A 26,213-nucleotide genomic window follows, 5' to 3' on the forward strand; every position below is an offset into this window, starting at 1 on the left:
AGTAAGTCCCTGGGACTCGCTTTCGGTAATTGCGGCACGGCCCCCGCGCCCCAGCGCCGCCCGAGGACGGCCCCGGATCGCGGTGTCGGGGCTCCCCCTTCCCCCGGCCTCCTCCAGCTGCGCCCCTGCGGATCACCTATAACCGCAACCACAGCCATTTTGTTGTCCAAATACTCCCTAATCCGTGTGTGAGTACAGGCTTCGTCTGTTTGCAGCTGGGTTTGCTCTTGTTTTGGTGTTCTAGGCTACGGCACAGCAGCTCTGCGCTCACAGGTCCCGCTCCTCTCAAATAATACCGAGGTTTTCATCTCCATGTACCTAACTTATGGGACGTACACGCTTTTCATTTAATCCTAGGGCTGTGTCATTCTTCGTTTATTTCTCCATTGAGGTAAGAATAGGAAAGAACACTGAAAATTTTTGTGCTCCATCTGCCTAATTTGCATCAGGAATTAACAGCATAAGACCGTTGCTCCAGCTCACACTTACTAAGCCAAACACAAACACCGCTGGTGAAGGGCTTGGTTTCATTTAAGCAGCCTCACTGGCTCCCCATGCAGCATCTTTCCCACAGCTGTGCAGCCCCGGCAGGAGTACGGACGATTGAAGTTTATGGTTCAACAGACACTTCTCGGAGTGGCGGTGTAGGCTTTAACCGGCCCCTTCCCTGTCCTGCCTCGCTTCCCTGCCACACATTTAAGACCCTTTGTCACCATTCACTTGCTGGCTCAAACCGTTGTGGGGCAACGCTGAAGCAGAGCATGGAATTAATCTAGGCTCAAGAAAAAAAAGAATGGTGTTTAGAGCCAGCTCAAGGGTTGGAGCAGTGGCCAGAGAGCCAGGACAGGAGTTGCTGAAGTCAGCGCTGCTGCCTGCAAAGAGGTATATGGTGCTAGAGCCTACCATGGATTTAAGTAAATTTCTTACAATTTCATTGAGACCAGGCTCTTGACAATGCTAAAATGGACAAACACCTGGGGCAAAGGACAAACACCCTTTGCCTTATATACACTGTCAACAGATGCAGTATTAAACACAGCCAGCATTCACACTCTTACCTCTTCCAAAAAGTAGGTGGAAGTCCCATCCTTAATACCTGGAGGCAAGCCTAAAAGCTTTCATACCATGTGGCCTGGCCAGAGTGCCTCTGGTCATGTAACTAGCTACAAGAAACTGCAGGAACACAATTGAAACAATCAAAGAAGCTGAAAGCTCACCAAAGTACGCCTCAAAAGAGAACCAGTCAGTCGCAGCAGGCTTAGTAGCAACCAACGTGAAGCACCCATAAGGTGTGTGACCTTAGATACATTGCACACACAATTTCCAGGAGGAGGAAGAGTAGCCATGATATAATACAAAGCCCTGCAAGACCTGTTCAGGAACATTAAGTACAGTTCTAGCCACCAGTTTAAATTCATCTTCCTACAAAAAAGTGTGGAAAGGGTTATCAGAATGATCAGAGAAATTAAGAGTGTATCATATGAGAAGAGCTTGACTTAATCTTAGCAAAATTCGGCTGGGAATGGATGTGATTGATGTTTTTAATTATAAGGAGACATAATCATCAATGAAGAAGAAAAAATAAAGAGTAGACACAAACTGCTTATGTTGAGGTTGAAAACCCTGCTCACTACACATAAAACTCTGTAGTCAGGAACAGCAAGATGGAACTCCTTAGGAGGAATGATAAATGGTGTGAAGTTAATAGTCAACCATATTTGGCGCTTGTGCTCAAATTCACTGCAAGATAGTCGAGCAAAAGTCTTGACAGCAGCCAAATAGGCTCATAATTAATGAAGTTACACTGCACAGCTTATACCATAACACTTCTGTGATAACCCAAGACATGTATCTGGAGGGAAGATGCAAAAGGCAAATGTGTGAGCACCCAGGAAATCCCCATCAAACATCTAACTAATACTAAACACTGCCACAGGATACACAAGCAATAGAGCAATTCCTAACCACACAGCTGAGAAAAAAGGGGAGGGGGAAACTATTTAATACAAGCTGCCACAAACCAAGCAAAAAAAGCGAAGAAACTTTCCGACTTTAACACATGGCATTAATCTACATGCTGCTTACCATGACACACTGCAGAACTACAGTCTAGGCTCTAACAGAAACAGACCGTATGAAGGAAAATTAGCATAAAATCAAAGGTGCAAGATGTACCAATTCCTTCCTAGACAGAAACAATCCAGTGACTTACAGTTTGAGAAAGGTTTCTAAAGCCCTCCCAGAGGAATTCTTCCTTCTCCCTGCCATATATATACAAGAACAACATTATCATTAAACAAATGGTTCTGTAATCATCAGAACAGGGATGCCTGGCTTTCCAACGATCAGCGTGTTTTGTTTGAAAAGTGCCAAGTTCTGCTTTGACTGTGTCTATGCTACCTCTACAGTCTGCACCGAAGAATGAACCCCATCCCTGAGCATACTACAGGTTGGCTTGGCTCCATTGGCTTGTAGGGTGCAAGTCCTGAAGCTGCAGAAAAGCAGCCTCCCTCCTGAGCCAGGGCTCCTCCCTAAGAACATTCCTTATTTCACTCCAGATTGGAGCCAAATCAAACTAGTGTATGTAGGGTGGACAACTGTGCCTTACGCTCTAGAGCCCTGTAGCGAAATAGGGAGAGAGCCAATCTGACATGACAGAAGTTTTTCCCGTGGCTGAGAATACGTAGTTCTTGCTTGTGAATGGGAACTCGGGCTGCAGCTTTACCATAGCAAGGGCATTGAGATGGTTTCTTCCCTTTTCCTTTTCACAAAATTTGTAGAAAGACAATTAATTTAAGACTTCTACTCCTCTTTCAAATTTATTTATATTAATCAATGGGTCCAAAACTTATGGGTGAAGAGGAAAAAAAAGAGAGAAAGGCACAAACACGATCACAGAAGACTTATTTCCATAGGAAATTAGTAAAAAAAAAATGCACGTGAATTCAAAGATTAAACATCCTCTGTTTCTTTTTGACCTGCTCACCAATACAGAAATTTTAGTCTTCTGTGACCTTGAACAAGTCACTCTGCCACAGAAAAATAATTAAGTCAGTCAGGAAAGGTACTTCTTTACCTCCCCGGTCCCTGTGGATCTTGTTTTATTTCAACTGCCAAGTAGGGGTTTCCTTTTACTATGTGGTTTTTCAGAATTTAATATAATGCAGTCTTGATCTTGGTTGCAGCTTCTAAATACTACAGTGATCAATCATAACATGGAATTAAAAAAGTAAACTATAAGCAAATTAAGGCCTTTAATTAATAAGCAGCAAAATACAGATGAAACCTTAACTCTAATCTTTTTAATCCATATATCACTGGTCTTTTAATAAGACAATCTCCAAATGCAAGCCTTCTGCTAAGTAACCAGGGGATAAAAATCATATGTTCCTATATCTACTTACTAGAATTATAGTTAAAAACTTGGGCTTTTTAAAAGCACAGGAAAAGTTATGACACTTAGAAGAGATCCAAAGCTGTGTATCAGTCTTTGGCTTATGTGGAGATCAATCCAACATTTATATGATTTTCAGGATCTAAGTGTTAAGAGACAACAAACTAACCCAGCAATTCTCACATGTGGCTATCGGGAACATCGTATGTAGTCACCATGTACTAATAAATAATTACATGATTCCATTTCAACTCCATTGTCATACACTGAGAAAACATCATGAGTTTGCTGAAGGTGCATGTGTAGTCACAACAACAACAAAAATTTGTGACCCTCTGCTTTAAATCACGTATACCTGGCAATAAGCGTGCCAGATGGCTTTAAACTGGCTACAAAAGTATTACAAAACCCACATGTATAAGGCTTCAGTATCATAACAAGATTATAAACATATGATGTTCATGTGACAAAGTCGTTATGATTTAAGCAGTTTGGCAAGAGATTCATTAGTACTCCTCAGGATCCTATTTTGCAATGGATTTGCCACAATAGTGGCTTTATCCTATACAGCAGAAATTATTGCATAGCAGACAGTTTTATGAACCCAGGTACCTACTTTGGTGGGAATGGAACAGTAAATGAATCACAAGACTTTCTTAAAGATAGTCAGTGATGCAATTTGCATAAGAAAAGCACCAGCAAACTAGCTGGCTGTTAGTCAGAGAAGTACAGAAACTTCAATCCTCCTCCAGGACGTTGAGAAAGTATAAAACTCATTTATGTTGACTTGTGTGCAAATTATTTTTATAGTGAACTTTTACACTCTTGCTAATTTTAACCTGTACATTATCTATCTGTAGTCTCTCTTTCCACAGTGTATAAATTAAGTTTCTTTTTAATACTACAGCTGCACCTCAGGGGAAAAGATACCAGAGAAGTTTGTATTGAGAAGGTGCAAAACCCACCAGATAGATAGCGCTGCCTTTCTCTGGCGAAACTGGTACTGAAACTTTTTTTTAATACAGTGTAGCATCCTAGTCTGCTGTGTGATAATTAGAGTAGCTAAATTCATTAAACAAACCAGATACTCAAGAAGTCCTATGTCTAGGTTTCTGCAAAAAGATGCATACAGGATGGCCATTAAAACAACTCAGCACTTAGCAAGGCAAATGTAAAAGCCACTATGAGCCAGTCTCCCTAGAGCCACTCTGGCCAGAAGTTCAGTCCCTGTGCTATTTCTGATCTCTTCATAATTTCAGAAGCTGTCTCAAACACCATGTGAGTGCCATCACAGAAGACTTGAGCAAGAAAATTGTATTAAATAGACAGTTATAGCAGAGAAATCTATTTTAATGTCCTCTGGAATAACACAAGAAAAAAAACTAAATTAAGCTTTTGGTTCCATCTTAGCCAAAGAAGCCAGCACTTTAAAAAGAACAGTCAGAAAAATGGAGAACTGAAAAAGAAATTCTAAGCGAGATACTCTTGTATCCTGACAAAAACGTATTTCTCAAACAAGTGTTGCAAATTGCTTCACCCAAAACAAAACAATGCTTGAAACACTACAGCAGCACTGATCAGATAAAATGGGAAATCTAAAGAGAGGTATACCGCACAGATCTATGAACAGAAAATGCACAATAAGATAACTTATTACAGTGAAGTCTGGAAAGTTTAAAGAAGAAATGCTACCAAAAAAAGGCCATGAACTAGAGGTAGAAATCAACAGTTACTACACATTTCAAACCCAAGAGAGTTACGCAAGCACTGTGAAAAAATAAATTGCATGTCCTTCTGTTCCAGTGTCTAAAAGCTTGTTCTAAACAATTTTGCTCAAGTATTGGTTGTAATCTAGATGCATTAACATGGCACTGTACTGCAGCTAATTTATCCTGCTTTTCAAGAGGATAATTTATCTTATCTACTGTATTACCATAGCTGGAGTGTTCCTGATACCAAAGCCAGTAATGGTAACTATCAGTGTATCATAGGACTGCTTTTGTACAATGCAGACATGCATCTCCACTGGACACGGGGACTTACCAATTGCTTGTAAGAAGCAAAACAGTTTCATTTTTTTCTGCAACAGTTTCAGGTTTCAGCCAGGAGTCCCTTAGGAGTTCAGTTCAGACCCATCTTCCTTTCCAGTATTTTCTCTCCCTTGAGAACGTTCCCCATGTCCCAGCCTCCACCAAACACCTCTCAGCAGTATGATACAACCCGTATGAAACCTCCATCTCAAACTCACTTCTTAAAACACACTACCCAAGGTCCCTGGTCTAGCCCTTCATCAGGTGGACTTATGGCAACAAACCGAGGGTTAGACCAGGTCAGGGGAGTACATTCACTGTGGAAGACTGAGGGGTGGATTCTTAGCAGTGTGGCTCTTTGGGAAGATGGGAGACAGGAACGACAGGTCGAAGAGTACTTGACAGACTAAAATTCAATTTCCTCCTATTGACAGGTACTCAGGAAATATTACAGGGGAGTTGTTTTAAAACACGGTCCATGTATGTTTCATACTGCTTCTTAAAATTAAGTGTATCTATCGCTGGTGCAGCGAATCACTTGTATTTTACTTATTAAATATTTATCTGTTTTGTTTTATTTGAAACAATTTCTTGGTAAATAACAGCAACAATAATATCTTTGAAGGCCATATCCAGAGTCTAGAGGAAGGCTCTTAACCATACAGTTGGGACAGAAAAGTAGAAAGTTCTTGTAGGACTTCCCTGCCTTTTTGAAAGACATGACAAAGTTCTTCAGATTTTGAGATAGAAAACCACTTGGGGATGGAGAAAGTTACCTTGCCTCAGTATTAAGTCTGCATTCAAAGAGCACGCTATGTTCCTAAGCTTTGCTCTCTCACAATGCCTGTGTGAATAACGAAAACCACAAAACACAGGTCCCCAAAGATCTTCACACATTTCTCATGAGGTAGGCATAGAAATATACTTTCATTAAAAATTAAATTTGCCCTGCTGAATAATGTATATTATAACTTTCCATTCACCAGCCACGTTTGTGTGTGTTGGCAGCACACAACACAACTGCAACTTACTGCGTCTCTCTCACCGTATCATAATCAATTTTCTTCTGTTCTTTCTCAACAGATGCCATATTTCTCCTCTTTGTATCCTTCTTTCTCCCAAACTCTTCGATTTTCTGAATTTTGTTCCCTCTTTTCTGTCACTTTTACCCTAACACTGCAGGGTGGGTTTTCATCTCCCACCAGGTCACTCGGCTGAGGCACCATCTTGGGGCCTGTTTTTTGCTCCCCGGCCTCTCACTCGCCACCCTCCCACTTGGGCCCAGCTGCCTCACCAAACACTACCATGTCTTTTCATATGCCCTGCCTTGTTTTTTGTCCCCTGCTTTGCAGTTAGGAGCATCTCTTTTTCCCTGCCTCCCTCGGTGGAGGACAGGTCTCTCCCATGCCTCTCTCCCAGCCCTGAGTCATCTCTTCACCTCCCACCAGCGAGCTGCCTCTCTCCTCACAAAGCTGTTTGGAGTTGCCCTCTTCTCTCTAAACGCTTCCTCACCTGCTTGGGGGAAGCCCCCTTTCCTTCTCCCCCACTTTCAGCAGCCAGCTCTCCTCTGCCTCTGCCTGGGAAGCCAGCAATCCTTCCCAGCCTTGCCCTGGTCCTGGCTGGAGGCCCCTTTCCCTCAGTGTGGGGGCCTGCCTCCCCTTCCGCCATTTTCCACAAGTGCTGGTGCACAGGCTGTCCCCCTTTCCCAGCAGCTGGCTGATCCCCACTGTAAATGGGGACTTGTCCCTGGCAGGACCAGGCGGTCTGCTTGGGTGGGCTGAGGGGGCTCACCCCAAGGTCTGCTCAAACATTGAAATAAAGATTTCAGCCTGGACAGACTGTCCCTCACCATTCAGGAGACACTCAAGTTTACTTCAGCGCGGCTCTGAAACTTTGGGGCTGCCGAGATGAGAGGTTTGAGTGAGGGTCAAACTGTGATTCCTTTGGTGGAGGTCATGTTTGGGCCCTAAATCGGTTGATAGCAGAGAGGGCCCAGCCCACTTGCATGGCTCCCCAAGCCCTCGCTGCTTCCAGAAGCCGGCTCTGATTACACCTTGCTTGAGGTTCTGAAATGTTTTGACAGTTGTTATGGTATGTCCTATTTCCAGCCCATACAGGAAGCAGACATGTTGAAATCGCAGAAGAAAGCAAGCCTGTTCGTCTTGTATTTCTGGCTGGAAGTGGAGTGCAAGAAATCAGTTGTGTCTCGTCTATTGTACAGGGAAGTCGCTTGTAGCTCCTCGCATCGATGTGCTAACTTCGCAAGGACCTTTGTCCTGGTAAGATTTCCATCCCAACCTGGAAGAGTCAAAGATAGTATCTTCTGATAAGCACTGCAAATTCTGTATTCAGTTCAAATGGATCCCAAAGGCCTTAGCAGGATTTTGGGCATAGTGAGTAACGTGCCTAACAACTAAAGGCAACTGAAGTAAAAAGTATATTTGATATTTAAGCATTGGCTTACATGCAATGAGAGATTGTTTTGTAGACATTTTGATACTGTCATCCTTCAAAACGTCTCACAGGCCACCCTACGCTTCTGTCATCAGACTCTTCACCCGACATTTTACAAAGGCAATATGGTTGCAGAGACCACATGTGAGTAGACCTCAGTTATGGTCTCACCGATCTAATGAATTTTTTAATTAGATCCTCCTCTTGATGATATAAATAGGTTGTTCTTTGATAGTCTATTTATTGGAAACCTATGTTCTGTTGAGTGTTCCTAAGGCACTATTTCCTTCAACCAGACAATGTGTAAGCACACAGTACTAATGATACTCTGGGGTTAAATGGATAAACAAGTTAGTCAAGATGACAAAATAAAAGTTGAGACATTATTAAAAATATCCCATGTTGCCTATGAAGGGTGCACACTTCTGAAATGCATAGGAGCTAGGATTGCAACTTGCCAGGTTCAGATTAAGAAAATCTCTGTACATCTATGGCCATAAAGCATTTTAACAGGCTAATAACCTCCAGTGATGCAGCTCTGTGTGTTGAATCAAGTCTTGTTTTGTAGATACTCAGCACGTGACATCTGGTATATGCAAAAGTTACAAGACTGATGAAAAGTGAACAATGCTGGTTTAGGGGAAAAATTAACTAAAAATCATTATAACATTATAATCTGAATATTTTGTAGTTCAACTTCAGATACCTGTTTGTTTGATGCAAGATTATAGCCCAGAACTGGCTGTTGTTTTCCAAATATTTTAATTGACAGATTAAAAGAATGCTTTTCCTTCAAAAGACTTCGAACGTGTCTGTGTTTAATTATGCTGAATAATAGTAATAACAATAACAATAATAATAAAAAATTAAAATGCTCAAATTCAAACAAGTTACTAAACACAAACTTGTCTTCTTCCTTGTGTGATACTGGAGTCTTATTCCACATATACCAAACCTGAGCTCTTACATTTTTACTTGCATTCATATTTACAGTCAAAGGCTATAATAATCTGATAATGTAATGCCTATTTTTCTTCTGCCTTAAGAACATTTTTTTTCCTCTTGGCATTGCAGCTACTAGTGACTTCAAAATACTGTTACAGTTACAGCCTGTGATACAGGAAGGTAGTCAAAATCAGAAGGCATTATGTATAGTGGGCTGAAAAATCTCATGGAAGACTATTTGTCTAAGCATACTTTGACTGTCCATTCTCTATGGCAAGAGGTGTTTTCTGTTTACAAGAACAGTGGAGCATTTTTTTCTGTGCCCTCATGCGTCATCATAATTAGCGCAATGATACAACTCAGTCAAATCTATTAGTAGCATAAGCAGTGGCATTTTATTGAATTGTGTTCATGTCACAATAGAGTTGGGCACTTTTAAATATTTCTAAAGTTTTTCTTAACCAATGGACCAAAACTTACATCATACTGTTATAAACAAATACAAATATGACATTAGAGGCTGTATGTAAACAGAGTGAGTTATGGTGGTGAAAAGACCTAACAACAGCCCCATGATAAACACAACATTTAATAGCATTACAGTATGAATTCCTTGAAATAGATGAGTCTACATTGGAGGGGTTAGGAATGGTCTTGTTTCAGAACTTATGGGTGGATGAAGCCATAAACATGGGTCTTCTGGATTTGTAGAGGGAAAACTCAAAGGGCATCTCTAGGTCCTGAAAGTGCTCCTTATGTGGGTGAGTTCCTCCATTTATTTAGGGTTTAATATTGTTGCCTATGGAAATTTTTACATCAGCTGACAAAACCCCCTCAGTCTGTCTTTGTCAATCTGAATCTTAATGTAGCCAACTATTCTGTTCAGTTCTCACACTACATTTGTGGTGTAAGCATCTAAGAGCATGCTATGTCAGCTATGGGATTATTGGTCCTAGATTTTGCAAAATTTCCCATACAGACTTTTAAAACAACAGCAGATAATTATGAGAGTTGGCAGATACCACAGACATAATTGTTTTCAGCAGTTACCATAGATGTTTTAAAAACATTTCCTTATTCAAACCTTTAGTTAGTTCAGGGCTGGTGAAATACAATCCTTCCTATTGTCTCCTGCCCTCGGTGTATCCTCTGGGTACAGCAACCGGCAGGACCTCCCTCGTTCTCACTCCTCCTTGCTCTTCAACCACCTATCTCACCTTTTAGATCACTGCTCCAGGTAGTTTGCTGGGCTGCCTCCCTAATCTGCTGCTCCTACAGCTATCCAGCCCTTGTAAAGGCTTCAGAAGAATCATACATCAAAATAACTGTTCCATCAAAACTGAACCACATCTGGAAAGATGTTTGAACTCATCAGCATTTTATTTCAAAAGGGAACAGGGACAAGAAGTTCCATCTGTATCAAAATGTCATGTGTTAATATTTAAAGAATGGTGATGATGTCACTGTCATTTTACTTTCCTTTTCTCCTGTCCTTCTCTCAAACTTGACCTGACCTGGGATTAAACAATCAGAAATGTTGTCACCGTAACTTGCTTCTCATGCTAAAAGAGCACAAATAGACTGTCCTCAGCAAACAACAGAAATGGTTGGAGTGGCAAAAGGTAAACAATAGACCACACGTGATCTTGACCGATTCACTTATACCCGTACCCTGCCTGCAGCACAAGTGGCCATGCATCAATGAGATGCTAGAAGTTTTCCTTTCTTTTCTATACATTCTCTTCCCTTCTCTGTTTACCTAAGCATCAGGAGTCATCGTAACAGTTGTCAGTGAGATAAGATACAGAATCTAATGTATCTTCTCAACCCTCAGGAAAGATTTTTGGTAATTTTGGAATGAATGTCTTATTCTCTCCAGGATACTCTGAATGTAAATTTGGAAAGAGGAATTTCTTCAAATAATTATAGTTTAAATGCTGAATTCCAAATATATTTATTTTCTTTGCTTTTTTGTTGGCGCACTTGCATACATGCTTTAAGAGATTTCTTTTTTGTGGTTGCTATGGTAAAAAGCAGTCCCCAGTCCTTTTACTTAAAGCCCATGAACTGCAATTAACTGTTTAATGTTGCAACATACAACAGCTCTAGTAACACCTTAACAGCTTTGAGCATGCTACTCCATCATCTCAGCAGATGGTGATTTTTGGCATTCTATGTCTCCAGTTTATTCTTCTCCTTTATAATCCTTGCCATTATATCTTTTGACAAATGCTTCTGGACTAGCTTAATTGCAATTTGGCTATACTGAGGCATTGTATTTCTGTTAAGGATGACCAATACATGAAAAAAATGTCTGTACGTGTATCCCTGGCAGCAGTTATAAAAGCAGATTTTAAAGTACCTTAAGCATTTGTTTCTTCTCATCTGTAACCATAAAAATACAGTCTTGAAATACCCTTAGCATGCTATAGGAGCCCTATACCTCAACAGAGAAGGAGACATAACTGATTCTTTTGTGAAGAAAGAGCAACCCTGAATGTTTGTCAAGAGTCTGAATTAAACAAGAGTTACCAAATTCAACTTGTTTCACCAAAGGGAGTTGCCCTTTATTATTGTTTCTATAGAGCTGGAGACTGAATTCCCCATGAATTTTGCTCATTGTTTCAAAGATTTATGACCATATAAATCCCTTTTAACATGGAGTTTCAATCATATTTAGAAAAAAGTTGACTTTGTCCAGACATTATCAAGAACAAGATTGTCTGTTGAAACTGTTTTTCAGCTGCTCTCCCTCTTTCTCCCATATAATACATTCATATTCCATTTCTAATTTTTTTTTTTTTTCAGTTAGAAATGGATTCTTTGGATTAAAATTAGGACTGTTCTTCATTTTGTTCCTTGAGGGGATTTTATGTATTAAGCAGGCAGGACACTTCAGATGTGTAATTCTGTAATATGGGACCAAGTAAACTTTTTTTTTTTGTACCTTCAGCAGCAGCATTAGCATTTCTTCTTCTTTAGGAAAACAACAGGGAAAAAGGAAAAGAAAAGTTTTCCCAGAATCATAACAAGATAATTTTGCAGTTTTGAGTTTTAAAATATGAATGTCTCATTCACAGCTATTTCCTGGCTGACTCCAGGTTTCTATGATTATTATTTATTCAGTGCTGATAGTGTGCTTGACATTGCGCAAATATAGAAAGAGATATTCATGTGGACTATCTGCCAGGATTTCCTAGTTGCTAGTGGCAGTGTTAGCCTCTTTAAGCAAAAGCTTGAGGCTGTCTTTAAAAAGGAGACGCTTATCCATCCTGCCAACATGCAAATTCATACATATGACCGTGGGAAGCACTGCTCAAATGCACCCAGCAAGGCTTTGGAAGGATGGATCCAGTGGAGTTTAGTTTAATTAGGACAGCAGCAGCATGTGGTAGCTCTGACTGATCAAACCCTTGAGACCAGTCACGATAATTTCAAAAGCCTGACATTTTTTATGGAAAGGAAACTGGGAAGAATCAATCCTCCTGATTTGACACCTAAGGAAAGACTGTTTGCCTGAATGCTACATGTCTTCTGTGAATTCCATGAACAATTTTGTAACTTACCAGTAGGACTTACCAACAGTCGATGTACTTAATTCACCTGGACAGTGTTGTTGATGTCCCTCAAGTTGTTGCTGCCACTGGCAGACCATCCATTGCCAGACTGACATCTGCCACTGATGTTGTCAGAAACAGTATCTTCCAAATGGTATCAGTGGAAGGCTTTTGTCAAGGACTAATATCTCAGGTTAGTAGCATTTGACCAAAAAAAAAAAAAAATCTGAGTCTAAATGAGAGGATTGTTTGTCTCTTTCTTAGAGAACAGTTACCATCTTTGGGTTTCCTGTCCAGTGGAGCCACAGCAAAATCACTCTAACAGACCAGATCTTTTTAGTGACTATTTCTTAACTTTATACATGAAAGAGCAGAAGGTTTGCTGTTTATTGTTTCATAAGTGAAGAATATTTTCCTCATGATCACTTAAAAAAATAACGTCCCCCTACGCCAATCCCCATAAAACCCCCAACTAGCAGTGAGCGAAAAGGTGGAATGCAAATACTTATCCTTGTTTCCCCCCTGGCTAGGATGAGCATTTCATTATCTGGTCCTTTCGGATATACCAGCAGAATGAATGGATGATGACAATCAGCTTCTCTCTTTGTCTGAGGTGGTGATACCACCCATCCAAACTAACACTCAAAGGCCTTCGTTAGAGCAGCACAAGCCATATATAGGAGTCAGTATCAAAAAGCCCCATGTCCAGAAATGAACACATTTGCCACGTATTGTACAGAAGCAGCCAAACCAAAAAGACTTGTAGAAAAATAAACAAACCTCTGAGGGATTTGAAAGCTGAAATCAAACATATTGAGCTCAGTTCAGAACTGTGAAGAAAGTTAAAAAGGGATATATCAAATCTAATGTATAAATTACAATTCCCGTATTAGTCATAGTTATTATATCCCAAATTTTGTTTGGAAAAGGAAAGGGAGTGCTCAGATTTCCTTGCCTCTCCACCCTCCCAAAAAAGATTTCCCTTTGCTTGCGAGCAATTTTTTACACTGAGCAAAATGCCCGGTTTACACTCAGAGGAAAAGTTTAATTAATTCTCATTTTACAAATCCTCCACAATATTTATTCAAAAGATTGGCAAATTCTGGGAAGTTCACCCATCCCTGAAAGAAAAATTTTGTAAACAAATCTGGCAACAAATTTATTTTAACAGCAGCAACCCTGCTAATCTGTCAAGATGTAGTTTGTTTTCTGACACTTGATTAAATTCTTTTAGTTTAAGAATAGAAAGTAATTTTCTACAAACAAACCATTTAGCTGGGACATGGTGACTGCCCCTCTGATACTTCACAGAGCATTTAAGTCAACAGAAAAAGCTAACAGTATAATGTTTAGGACTTTTTTTTTAAAACAGAGGCAAGGCTAAATTTCTGTATTCACAAAATAGCAACAACTTAAGAGGTTTCAGGGACTGCAAAACCCATTTATGGTGTATCCCACAATCTGAACCAGCATTACTCCACATCCTCTGGACACAAATGAAGGGAGTGTTTTAGGCAGTGGTTCTGTAGGCACTTTCTTGCCCAGACCCCCTAGTTCCTGGGCATTTGTTCCTGGCTGTGTCATCCACTTGCTCAGTTCTTATCCAGCATCAATTCGTGGATCCAGTTCCCTGTGTGGCGACACCAGCAGTTGTGTGGGCACATTAGCCTGGGGTAGCCCAGGCTGAGATGAAACAACTGAGTGGACTGTACAGCTTAAGCTGGTTTTGTTAAGAAAAATGCCCGTGTCCAGAAAAATGGTTTATGCAAGGAAACAGGTTTGCAAATATCAGTAAAGCAAAATGGCTAACCACTGTCTACCATTAGTGTCAACTGAAACAAAAGATACATAGAATCATAGAATGTTTTGGGTTGGAAGGGACCTTTGGAGGTCATTTATACCAGCCCCCCTGCAGTGAGCAAGGACATCCCTAACCAGATCAGGTTGCCCAGAGCCCCGTCCAAGCTGACCTTGAATGTTCCCAGGGATGGGGCCTCCACCACCTCTCTGGGCAACCTGTTCCAGTGTTTCACCACCCTCATTGTAAAGAATTTCTTCCTTATATCTAGCCTAAACCTTCCCTGTTTTAGTTTAAAACCATTACCCCTTGTCCTGTCACAGCTGGCACCTACATAGGTGCTGTTGTTAAACATGTACGGACATTACCTTTCTTTCATTAGAACTGTCCATCCAGCTGGACTGCTGGGTGTGTGAACATTTTGGACTGTCCACCTCTTGATTCTTAAAGAGATTTGGCTTGTCAGCTCACTGCTGCCCCTTAGCACAGGAAAACAATTTGTGAATTTTTGTGGTAGCTTCATAAAGCTGTGTGTGTCTCGGGTGAAAGCTCGACTGGTGCAAATTTCAGTGGAGCCGTGACAGTTTGTACCAGCAGGTAAAATGTCCATCCTTCCTGCCACTTCCCCAGCTCCTTCAAAACGGATCCAGACCCCAGTGAAGTCAGTGAGAGCTTTCTCTCTGCTGGATCCAGCTCCAGGCAAGTATGCAGCCTCTTAAGTACAGCAATTAAGATATTGAGCTAATGTTAGTAATCCTTTCCTGCCTGCCTAGAACACCCAAACTGTCTGAGCTAGCCTTCATTTCAGGCAAAAGCCTGAGGAAATCAGCTGGGCTTATGTTGCATCTGAAAGGTCAGCCTGTGTCCCCATGGGCTAAGAGGTATGGGGAAATTCCAGAATTTGCTGCCAGCTTCTTGGTATTTATTTCTGGAAGCTGTTATCTTAGATTTTTTTAGTTAATCTTTATTATAGGGAACTGAGACGATAAGAGTGAGGGGTTTAGAAAGTCACATTTCTAGGTGCTTTAAAATGTGTTTGTAAATCCACCATCCTTGCTTTTCAGGTTCCTTTTTAGATGGAATTATAATTCAACAGTATTTATGGACACAGGACAGTGCATATATCCTACTTTTTCTTCTAATACCACATGTAAGGACTTTGCGAAATGAACCTCCCTCTAAAGCAAAGAAAATAGCCCTAAAAAATCCCGGCAGAGTTTGATATCAGTAACTTTATACATTACCATTATTGTGTGACTTTTTATTACCTAAATAATTCCTCATTTGGGGGAACTTGTGATACACATTTTTTGCAGCATATTTAAAATCAGCATAGACAAGGAAAAATCCCATGTAAGGATTTATATTTGATGATGTAAAATAACAAATTTTTAAAACATAAGCAAATGAATTTAGCAGCCTCTTGCTTAATTGGGATTCATGCTATTTAAAAGAAAATGGAGTGGTGGATGTCTCAAGTATTCCAACCCTTCTCAGGTTGAAAAATAGTATTATTTTACATTATTGACTCTGATTCCCTCTGTGATTTAATCCTTTTCTTTACATGGTTAGTGGGTAGAAATAGTGGGAAAGTCACAACCACAAGCAATAACATGGCAATTAACTCAGAGGTACTGGTGGGACATTTAAGTAATTTTAAGTCAACATATATAAACATTACGTTGCTGGCTTAAAAATCTGGACGTTGTTTGCAGCTGGAAGATTTGATTGCTTAACTGATTTTGATTTTCAAATTGCTTTTGAAAATCAACCACTGGTTTGAATCTGCTCCAGATGGGCAATGACTGAAAATTGTTATAATCTGGCACGTATTTGGTAGCATAGATAAGCGAGTTGATGGCCTCATTAAAAGTATCTCAAACATATGCACTGATTAAAAACCCCTCATCTCTGGCTCAGCAGGGTCTTGGTTGAGGGGAACTGAACTGCTCTGTCACCCCTAAGGGCTCTTTCTGGCCCGACAATGGGAGGAGGTTCATAACACTGTTGCACACAGAGGTGAATATAAAACATGTTGTGGCCCAGTGTGCCCGCCTGTCAGTGAACGCAGTATGTCATGGGCCAGCGCTTGTTTCCACTGCGGTCAGTGGGACCTCTTGTGACAGTTACGTGTCCCCTTGCCTCAATGAGACCCACACAACTGGGATCGTGGGGTTTAGGAGTCTGAAAGTGGTATTTATTTTTCCACAAACAGGTTATCAAAATTATTGCCTACCTGGTTAAAAAATGGTGCAGAGATACAGGCACTAGGGGTTGGAGGGATCTGAACACCAGTTAGCCATCCTAACCCCCTTTATTGACCCTGCAGAGAAATAGACCTTTCAAAAGTACAGCGCTTCCTGTCCTAAAGGTGACGGCTGAAGCTCGTCACACCAGTTGAGCCCTAGGAGTGCTTCTTCGTTTCCAAAAGAAGCATAGGGTGACTATATAACATTAACATATGCAGGTCTGTGTTTTAGTTATTTCAAGGTAGGTAAGATAATTTCCATCCTCAACAGCATCCCATCATTCTAAAGCACTATGTGAGTACTTTTGCACTCTTTTCAAAACCTCTGAACAACTGTGAACGGGGTCTCTCCTCCAAAGGGTTATGACTCAGCTCCCACAACACACTGTCATTTTTTTAAAGGAGAAAATGTACCATTTTCAATAACAAGCTTGGCAAAGACACTGACCAAAATGCTGTCCCTGGCACATAATGTCCCTGTTTTTTAGTATGCTTTGTAACCGTTGCCTACATGAATTAAATGGCTCTTTTCTGTTTAGACAGCTGGATTTCTGTGTGGCACTAGATGGCAATATTCCCTCAGCTCCAGCAATGGTCAGGAGAGCGATACACAGCAAAGGGACCTATTCTGACCTTGTTTCCTTTTATCACCCATGTAGCTCATAACAGCCAGGCTTTATGTGACTGAGGTCAATCTGGGCTGCAGAGGTTTTTTTTTCTCTTGGTGCATTCACCCACCTACATTTACAGCCTCACAGTTCTCTGTCAAAACATTTGTTGGACAGTGCGCTTACTGTATGGGGTCTTCTGTTTCATTAAGAAAACACTTGTGGTCTCAGGCTGTTCCATGATGTCGATGCTCAAATCCACAGGCAAGAAGTATCTACATCCAGAGAACTGCACTGCTTTCCTGCTGCCTTTTGTGTATTAATGTGGTGGCAGACTCAGTCAAGTCATTACTCAGATATAATGTTGCCTCATGTCACTTGTTAAGTGGCTTGTTTTTTACACTTATATTTGCTCTCAGATAAAATAAGCATAATCTAAACTCAGCAGCTGTAAAAAAGTGCTTCTGTGTCTGTACCCAGGTGAATTTGGCCCTATCCCTGTGTGACATTTCTGAAGACTTTCTCTAGTCACAGAGCTTACAGGCAGCAAGGAACGGAGCCAGCGATGAATATTGCATCTGTCTCCTTTGTGTGATTAAGATTTTGTTTGCCTTGGGGCCACTGTATTCAGATTCTATTGGAATCGCTCCTTTCAAAATCAGTCTTCTCATTGATCTTTGTGAGACCAGGATTATTAAAATTCTTTTCCAATAGCCTAAGTGAAATAGTAGTGCTACCCAAATGTAGAAAGATTCCACGGATGGCTTTAGACAATGTATGTCCCAGGCAAGATATTGAGGTAGAAACTGAAATTATTGTGGAAAAGTTATTTTTTTTCTGTTCCCTTAGTGTCATAGGACCAGCCAAGCCTCCTCTTCAAGCTGATGCCTGTCACTTCCCATTGACCACATCACACAACCTTTTTTCAAACTTACAAACCTACGTCTATGCTGCCACAGCTGTTCTGCCACATGCTACTTAGAGTGAAGATCCCAAAACCACATCCACTGCCTCGCTGCCACAGCTGTTCTGCCACATAGAGTGAAGATCCCAAAACCACATCCACTGCCTCCCTCATCCTCTTACTACACACCTCCGTGTCCTCAGATTGGGACCCCAGCTTCCCATGCCCCATCTTTTTCTTTCTTCTACTCCTCAACTTTCCCAGCAGAGATCCAACTTTTTCTCCACCATTTCCCTTCACTGTCTCATACTTCACAGCCCCAGCTTCAATCCTCTGCCTCACAAGCCTCTCTCCTCGTGTCCTCACATAGCTGAGTAAATTGTGGTACTACTGTGTTGGGTATTGCTAAGCAGCAATAGAGAATGGAGCAGAAACAAACCCGATACACCAGATCCTCAGGCAGTATTAGGCTGCTGCATGCTGTCTGATCCACGGTAATATTAGGGCTGAGACTGTGTGCACGCTGCGGTTACCATCAGTCAGCTGATGGGTAGTTATTTGATGCAGAGAGAAGCTCACAGGAACATCAGAAGCACAGAGCCCTGAGCAGTCACCTTACAGTTATTTAAGGTCCTGCATAAAAAGAATATTGTCCTCTTTCAGGCACTTCAGTCCAACAGCCAGACTGCAGCTTATACTACGAAACACATGGGGAAGAGAGTGAAAAGCCCCTCTTTACTCCCTTACACACATCTTCTAGATGCCAGGTACAGTCGCAGAGGAGGGCAGAAGCCACATTTTCCCCAGGGGAAGCCTATGCTAGGAGGCATATGCAGTACTTATTTTTTCCTCACTGGCTTTCCCATGCCAATACCTGGAGGAGAATGTCCTCTCCCAGCTACGGGCTACCATTGGGCTACAGTCTGCTGAGGAGAAATGAGTCAATTCAGCGCCCTGTGGGGCTGGAGGCGAAGCTCATTGGAACTCTGGAGTGTTGAGACAGAAAAGGATGAGGATCAGGGAAAAGCAGCGTCAAGTATAAAGCAAGCAGCTGAGGTAGAGATGTGCCTTTGTTTTGTACTACATCTGATTTAAAAGTTTAAGGAAGAAAGTTCTGACCAGTGCCTCGGGGGAAACACAGCCATCGAGAGGGGTGAACGAAGATGGCTATAATACACCGTGGCACCTCAGGGACCTGGCACAGGTCAGTCCCCACCACGGCCTTGGCAGCCCAAGCAAAACTGGAGTGTATCCAGGGCTACATGCCCGTTTGTCATCACACCCCCCTCCTCTGCTCCCCTGGAGAGCTACAGAGCTCTGCTGAAGATCTCAAAGTTCTTGAAACCATAAACAAACAAAATTTCATGCTGTTGGGAAGTAGTGAATTATTCTCACTCCTCCTGTTCAAAGGATGGAAGAACTTAGGTGTAAAAAACTGTCCACCTCCAAGTGAAACTCCACCACCTGAGCCCTCACCCTGTGCCAGCCACGCTCTTTTCTGCTAATTCCATACTCTTTTTTTTTTTCCAAAGCCAACAGAAAAAATTTTATTAGTGCCAAAATGCAAGGTTGCTTTTTCAAAATACAATCAAATCCCTTTTGTTGATAAATTAAATGAGATATAGTATGTTTCATGATGCAAAGGCCTGTTGAAGTAATTCTTGGTGATATATTAAAATACTTGACTAAGTGAAGTGCATCACACTGTGTACATAGAAACCTCAGAGTTTCTGTACCCTATTTGCCCAGAGCATTCTTTCTTGTTACATTTGCATCATTTGCTACTTCACATCCTTGTTTATATATTTAGCAACCAGCTCGGGTGGCCAAGCAATTACAATAACAGACAAACTTGTAATAGGCAGTAAATACTGTGTCATGAGGTACAAAGTATTACTTCATGGGTTCAGACCCTAATCCAATACCCAGTAAACTCAGAAAGAAGACTTCATTGGCCTTGACACATTTCTTAGGGAATCTTTACTTGCACTAGAACTTTTTTGGAAGACAAATTGCACAATTAAAATTCAAGCGACATACGTGACTGGTGTGGACAAGTGACATAGTTTCTGACATGTATTGAATGTTCTACACCACCACATGTTTTTGGTCTTGAACTGCAAAACACAGAGTTGTTGCTGATTACATCTACTTTTGCTCACATGAATGAATATTGAAGCTTGTGTTTCACTGACTTCCATGTTGTGTTAACGCTGAAGAACATGTAATATTTTTAAGCAGCACAAGAACTTCTCAAAGAGAAAAACATTTGGCAGCGATGTGTGTTTTACTGTCATGGTGTCTTACAGTCATTGTGATTGAGCTTGGGAGTGGGACCAAGAACTTCGGCTTTTCTGGACTTTCTGGGTGGCCTTGGAGAAGTCACTTGACTTCTTCGTAAGGAGGATTCAAGTACATTTGGAGCTTTCTTGAACTTATGTCCTTGTAATCATCTGTCTGCCTCAGTCCACATTTGTCAAGATGGAGCAGAGGGAATGGGAAGGATCAGAACAATCTCCACTATCTTAATGCCCTACATCCTCCCAATCCTCCTAAAATAAGTGCTCAAATTCTTTGTGGCAAAAGACAGACTCCCGGGATTCCTTCTTCTCTGGCAAATGCTTTCATCCCTTGGGTGTGTAACTGTTGGAGCAATGAGAGAACTTGTTTTCAGCACTGACAACAGCCCATTTTTGGACTTCTGTGTGTACTCACCCAGATTTTAGGCTGTTCTTTACCTAAATCTGGATCCCCAAAAAAACTCTTGGTGTGATGGAAGCACTTCTTATTAACAGACACCTCAAGTTAATTATCAAGGAGGTGACCAGTGGGTTTATGTGTTTACAAGTCAACGCTAGAAAATAGATGGCCCGGATATCTGTCTGGGACTTTTTTGCATAATTGCATGGGTTATTAACCTTGCTAAGCTGGGATTGCTTTTAAGGTAGCCTGGATAGTATTCATGACTTTTAGTTTGCTCTTGTCACTCACAAATGGTACAGAGGAAGCTTTTAGCTGAGAAATCAAATGAAATGGTGCATAGGTTTTTGGTGTAGGATGCTAAGGTACTGTTCTAATATTTTAGGAAAGGTTACCAAGGCAGCGGATGGAGAAGCTGAAAGGACATGAAAATAAAACCCGAGAATTTAGGTAATTTAATTCATGAAATCCCAATAATAAATACTCTTGAACTGAGGTTGGATCAGGTGTGTGAAAGTTCTCCTTAGGCTGCTCAATTTTTGGTGAGTAATTACCACAGTAAGAGCAGAATGTCTCCTTTGGCTAAGCAGAAGAGAGCCACTACTCTGGCTGAAATAGCCATTAATGGGAAAATTATGTCCTGAACCTCTGATGTGTTTGAAAAGTGAGAGAACATTTCTTTCCTGTTGACAGACTGGAAGTCAATTGAGAATTAAATGCACAGAAAAAAAGATTAATGTCCTGACCTGCACATTTTGTTATGCAAGTAGGCTACTTCTCTGAAGCCGGCCTCTGTTAAAAGCCCTCACTTTTCTGAGGACAGGCAATTGAAATCTTGCACATCAGGTTCTGCTCTGTCCCACCTGATAACCCTCACTTCTCGTGTTCTTTCTCTCTGCATCCCAACCTAAGACCAGTGCAGTCTCTCTCACTCCAATCTGTTGGTCTTCTCCCTGGAAGCAAGATTCTTTAATTTCTTGAAAGATGTAGAGTCTTCCTCACATTCTCCACCCTACCTGATAATCCAGAAAACATTTTTCAGAAGTGCATTTTTTTCTGCACTGCTCTAAAATGCCCAGGTTTCAAATAATTTTGAAAACCAAGGAATGATTAAAACCCCAGTTTGTTCCTTGACCTTTTAATTTGCTCCAATTAATTTTTCTTCCCTCTATTTCACCTCCAAACTCCCTGGTTGCATTCTTGCTTGTGCTGCCTTGACCGCTTTTCATCTAGCTGCTTTGTATTCCCAGGAATCTCATTCCTGACCTTCCTGCAGTGGCAGAGCTACTGTTGCCAGCCTGACCAGAGAACTTCTGCCTTGCTCACCTTTTCCTAACTCATCTGTTCCTAACCAGCCTTATATTTGATGAGACGCATTTGCTTATTTCTACTTGACTTTCAACCTGTTTGGGGCTCTCTTTTAACTCTGGCTGCTTTTTCACCTCATTCCTCACAACCTGGCAGAATGAATTGGAGAACCACAGAAATGCACTCAGCAAAGGAATGTAAGAAAAGAGGGATGTAAGGGAGGTACTGCAGGATACTTGCAGTGACTGAAGGAGGAAGGAGCCAGAGCCCTTTCGGCTCATTCCCACTCCGCCCGCCTGAGCTGCCCTCCGCACCCTCCTCCCTCGCTGTGCGCTACGCTTGGCTCTCCCCCCGTCTCCCTGGTGACCTCTGCGGTCTCTTCCCACAACATGCTTGAACCGTGAGGCTTATCAGGGGCTATCTGAAAGCCCTGGAGACATATTTTAGAGAGAAAACAGAAATTAACTATGTCATGAATATTCACATAGCACCTGAAATGGTTACCTATTGCACTTCCAGGTGAAGCTGGGGGAAGGTCCATGTGTATTCCAGATGCCTTTGCCATCCATGTCTCCCATATCCCTCTGTAGTGTCTTTATCACAAGACGTGCAGAGAAAGGCCTGATTTATGTACGTGGACACTGAACTCTTGTTGAAAGTAGATCTGTGTAGATTCTCAGATGAAAGAAGGACAAAACAAAGAAGTTGAAATATGTATTTACAGGGAAAAAACCCAACCCAACCCAACCCCCGAAAAAAACATCCTAAGAAGTAAGAGAAAGAAAATAAAGGACAAAAAATTGTGACCTCTGAGCTCTGGGGAAGGTTTGACTATTCAGAGCATAGGTTGAAAACAGTCCCATGCTATTCAGAGCATACTGAACAAATTTAAACATGTATCTGAAAGACTGGTTACTTTAAAACTTAGCCCAGATGTTTCTATAGTTCCTTTAAGACTAAAAGAAACAGCAGTATAATGGGATAGATTATACATTGCAACTAAAAGGAGGGAATAAAGCCAGCAGCAGTTTTATAGTGTTCTGATAATTAGTAAAAGATCACAAGCTTATTGTACAAGGCTGGTTCATGCCTGTGCACACAGACCTCATCTTTGTGAGATGTCCAGTCAGATCAAAAGCTTCTTTGTGGACCCAGGATATGCACATGAAGGGATGAGCAATAATCTGGTTGGTAAAGGGACAGGCTAGACTTCTTGCCAATATGAATACATTGACATTAATATCAGCATGACTAGGTCATTTGAGGGTGAGGCTTTCCATGTATTTTTTTACTAACATAAACTCTAGGCACACATGTCCTGGGGCAATGGAAGATTTGCTTTCTCAGTGCTACAGGTTGATGCAGTGCCCAGATGATACAGTGTGGCCACATTCACTTTAAACCCAGGCTGCATCTGGACTTGGCAAGGCCCTAGAAGCACTTTAAAATAGATGCAGATCAACCATCAAATGAATGTTTCTTATGATTCCCCAAACCAGTATCAGATATGTAGGTATGGCTCAGTTCCAATCAGTAGGTTTTACTGATGCATCTTTTCTAGTTTCATTATATCAGCAGAATCCTCCAGGGCACATCTGTACGGTAGTTTAAGCTGCACATGCAGCAAGCATAGGCAATGCCTGCCCAGCGTAAAACTATCTGTTCATGTTCAACATGTTCAATTAACATGCTCATACAACTCAAAACACGAGCACAGGACAGAGCTTTCTGAACTACCACCAGCTTTCACTGGGGCAGCCACAGCGTTTCATGCAGAACCATCTAGAGATGCTAGCTTAGCTCACAAATCAGTGTGGTTTCTCCAGAGCTGTGTTAAACCTGAATCTCTAAATTCTACCTCTTAGCAGAGCTGTTAAATTTGTGTGGAGGTGTTGAGAATCAACTGGAAGACTCCCTGAGCAACCTGGTCTAATTGAGCCTTCTTTGAGCAGAGTGTTGGACTAGATGACCTCCAGAGGTCTCTTCCAACCTGAACTATTATATGAGCTGATGCTGATGCACCTATATTGCATACAGTTCTAGTATTAGTGTCACCTCTATGCTAGGCTTCATGAAAAAACTCTAGGACTGCCCTTAGATTAAAACAAAAAAAAGTTGCATGGGTGTATCGTGGGCTAGCTGGCTAAACGCCTAATCTAAAGGCACCATGGTGGTCCATGCTGTTCCTGAGGCAGCTACAGCAAAGCTAACTTCATCATCTACATATGCTGCAGTCTTACCTCCAGGTATGCAGTGTGTGTAGTCTGAGTAATTCTCTTGATATCCAGAGAAATGGGAAAACTTCAGGTTCTAGGTTTAAGTAAGAAAGAATGAGTATTTGATCCCGGTGTGTGAAGAGAGCACATCGTTTGCCAGAGCAATGAAAGCAGCACAGTATTTCCAGATTTAGAACTTACTAGATTCTTTTGATAATGCTTCAATAAATAAGATGATTGCAGTGAAAGGACTATTAATGATTGTTTTCTCAAGCATGGCCCAGGTCTGTGGATGAAATGCCAGCAAGGAGCAGTTCTCTGACAAGCAAACAAGCTGGCGGTGTTTAGAAACTCCCTTAGAGACATAGGTCCTTTGTTTTGTTTCTCACTCCACAACATGACAAAGAGGAAGAATTAGGCGGAGCTGATGTAAACTAGGGAAAACGTTCCATGATCTTCCTTCAATTTGCATCCTGGGAACATGAAGGACAGGGTCGTAAAGACGATGAAGAGCATGCTCCTTCTCCTTGGTTTGCTGGGAGTAGCGTCTGGTAAGGACATGATTTCATTATGCTGCTAAAATTAGAACACTGTTGGCTGTATACTGTCTCTTGGGAGCTTTATAATACATATTTAGGGATCAGACACGGATGGAAATAATCAAGTAACAATTATTTTCCTACTGAAATGGATTGAGCTCTGTGGTTACAGCAGTATAATGAAGAAGAGAATATGACTCCTTGCTAAGACACTTTGCTGGGTGAGGCACTTTGTGTGCAATAGCCACTGCTCGGTGTGACAGTGTTGGAGTGGGAAAGGAGGTCAGCTCTCCAAGAAACAATATCTAGTATTAATACTCCCATATTCTCCTTTCAAATATTGATAAAATTTCTCTTTGATGAAGTAAAACAAGCAACCAAAGAGGATCAAAGAGGAAAACACTTGTGGAGAATATTAGTAGGGTAATATCACTATCTATCTTTGCCTAGTGTAAAAACATGGGAGATTTGCCAATATGAATAAGTGCGTGTTAGCAACTTAAAGTAAATCTTCAAACTGTGGTCTGTGTGGCTCATGGAGCGCTTGGTGTTGCGTGTAGTAAGCTACCTGATCAGGTAAGGTCACTTGGCTCTTGGGGAACTGGAAGAGTTCTGCCAATCCTCAGGAACCTGTCAGTATTTGGTGGTTTTCCTGATGTCCCCAAACCTGTGATCAGGACACAGCATGTGATCTCAGCCTTCCTTGAAAAATAGTTTCTTTATACTGCGTGGCTGTGGAGAGAGAAAAGCTTGAAGGTGTGACCCAAGCACGCTGAGGACTAACAAATCACAGATAAATAAAACTTACATATACATATACTTCTCAAAGCCAGTCTCATGATTGCTTTGTCTTGGACTCAACATTTGTCAATGTTTGGGGTTGGTAATTCTGATAAATAATGTATTAAATTGCTTCAGGCATGTTTTGTTCTCTGAAGTAAGGAGGTAAGCAAGGACTTGTGAATATGTAAGGAGGGCTTTTGTAAAATTAATTGGAAGAAGAAGAAGCCATTTAAATGCAGTACTGAAAAATTCAGTTAAAAATAAAGAGCAAGAAGTAAGAACTTGTGATTTAGAAAGACAAATCCTGAATAAACAGCCAATGAAATTTTTAGAGATAATATAAAAATAGCAACTCTTTTTTTTCTACATTTCTAAATGTTATAAATGATTTCGCTGATTTTATGAATGGTTTCCATTAATGAAATGTGGCTTGCTGCAGGAACTGGACTCATCAGATACTGTCCACAGGAGATTATATTCAAGGTTGAGCTCCACTTATGGAAATGTATCCCCAGAAGCCCTTCTCAGCCCAGTCTCATTTGCATGGGTGATTTTTGTTGATGATGTTTTCCAGAATCCGTAAGAACATTGACAAAACCTCAGTCCTTCACTGGGTCCTGCTTCTGCTGACATAAATCAGTAACAGCTCAGCTGGACTCAGTCCTACCAGAGCATCAGTGTGACCTGTTCAGATTGGCTCTTACAGGCAGCTCCCACCTCACAGTCTCC

The 26,213-nt window shown here is 41.3% G+C and overlaps 1 protein-coding gene across 7 annotated transcripts in view; it reads left to right on the plus strand.

Moving 5' to 3' along the window:
• The first annotated feature begins 15 nt into the window (after positions 1–15).
• Positions 16–26,213, plus strand: part of CDHR3 (cadherin related family member 3) — a 64,300-nt gene continuing 38,102 nt past the window's right edge. For 5 of the 7 annotated variants that reach the window (XR_004842351.1, XM_035896853.1, XM_035896856.1 and 2 more), the window contains exons 1-2: positions 16–391; positions 7,533–7,703. Coding sequence is in view for 5 of the 7 variants with exons in the window: in XM_035896853.1 (XP_035752746.1) it covers positions 326–391; positions 7,533–7,703 (237 nt within the window). In the remaining 2 variants the exon portion in view is untranslated. Of the gene's footprint in view, positions 392–7,532; positions 7,704–26,213 lie in introns of those variants that run through there. The other 2 variants (XM_035896855.1, XM_035896854.1) reach the window with 2 other exon arrangements.

This window comes from Egretta garzetta, unplaced genomic scaffold (assembly GCF_000687185.1).
Source record: "Egretta garzetta isolate BGI_Z169 unplaced genomic scaffold, ASM68718v1 scaffold156, whole genome shotgun sequence".
NCBI classification, from domain to species: Eukaryota; Metazoa; Chordata; class Aves; order Pelecaniformes; family Ardeidae; genus Egretta; species Egretta garzetta.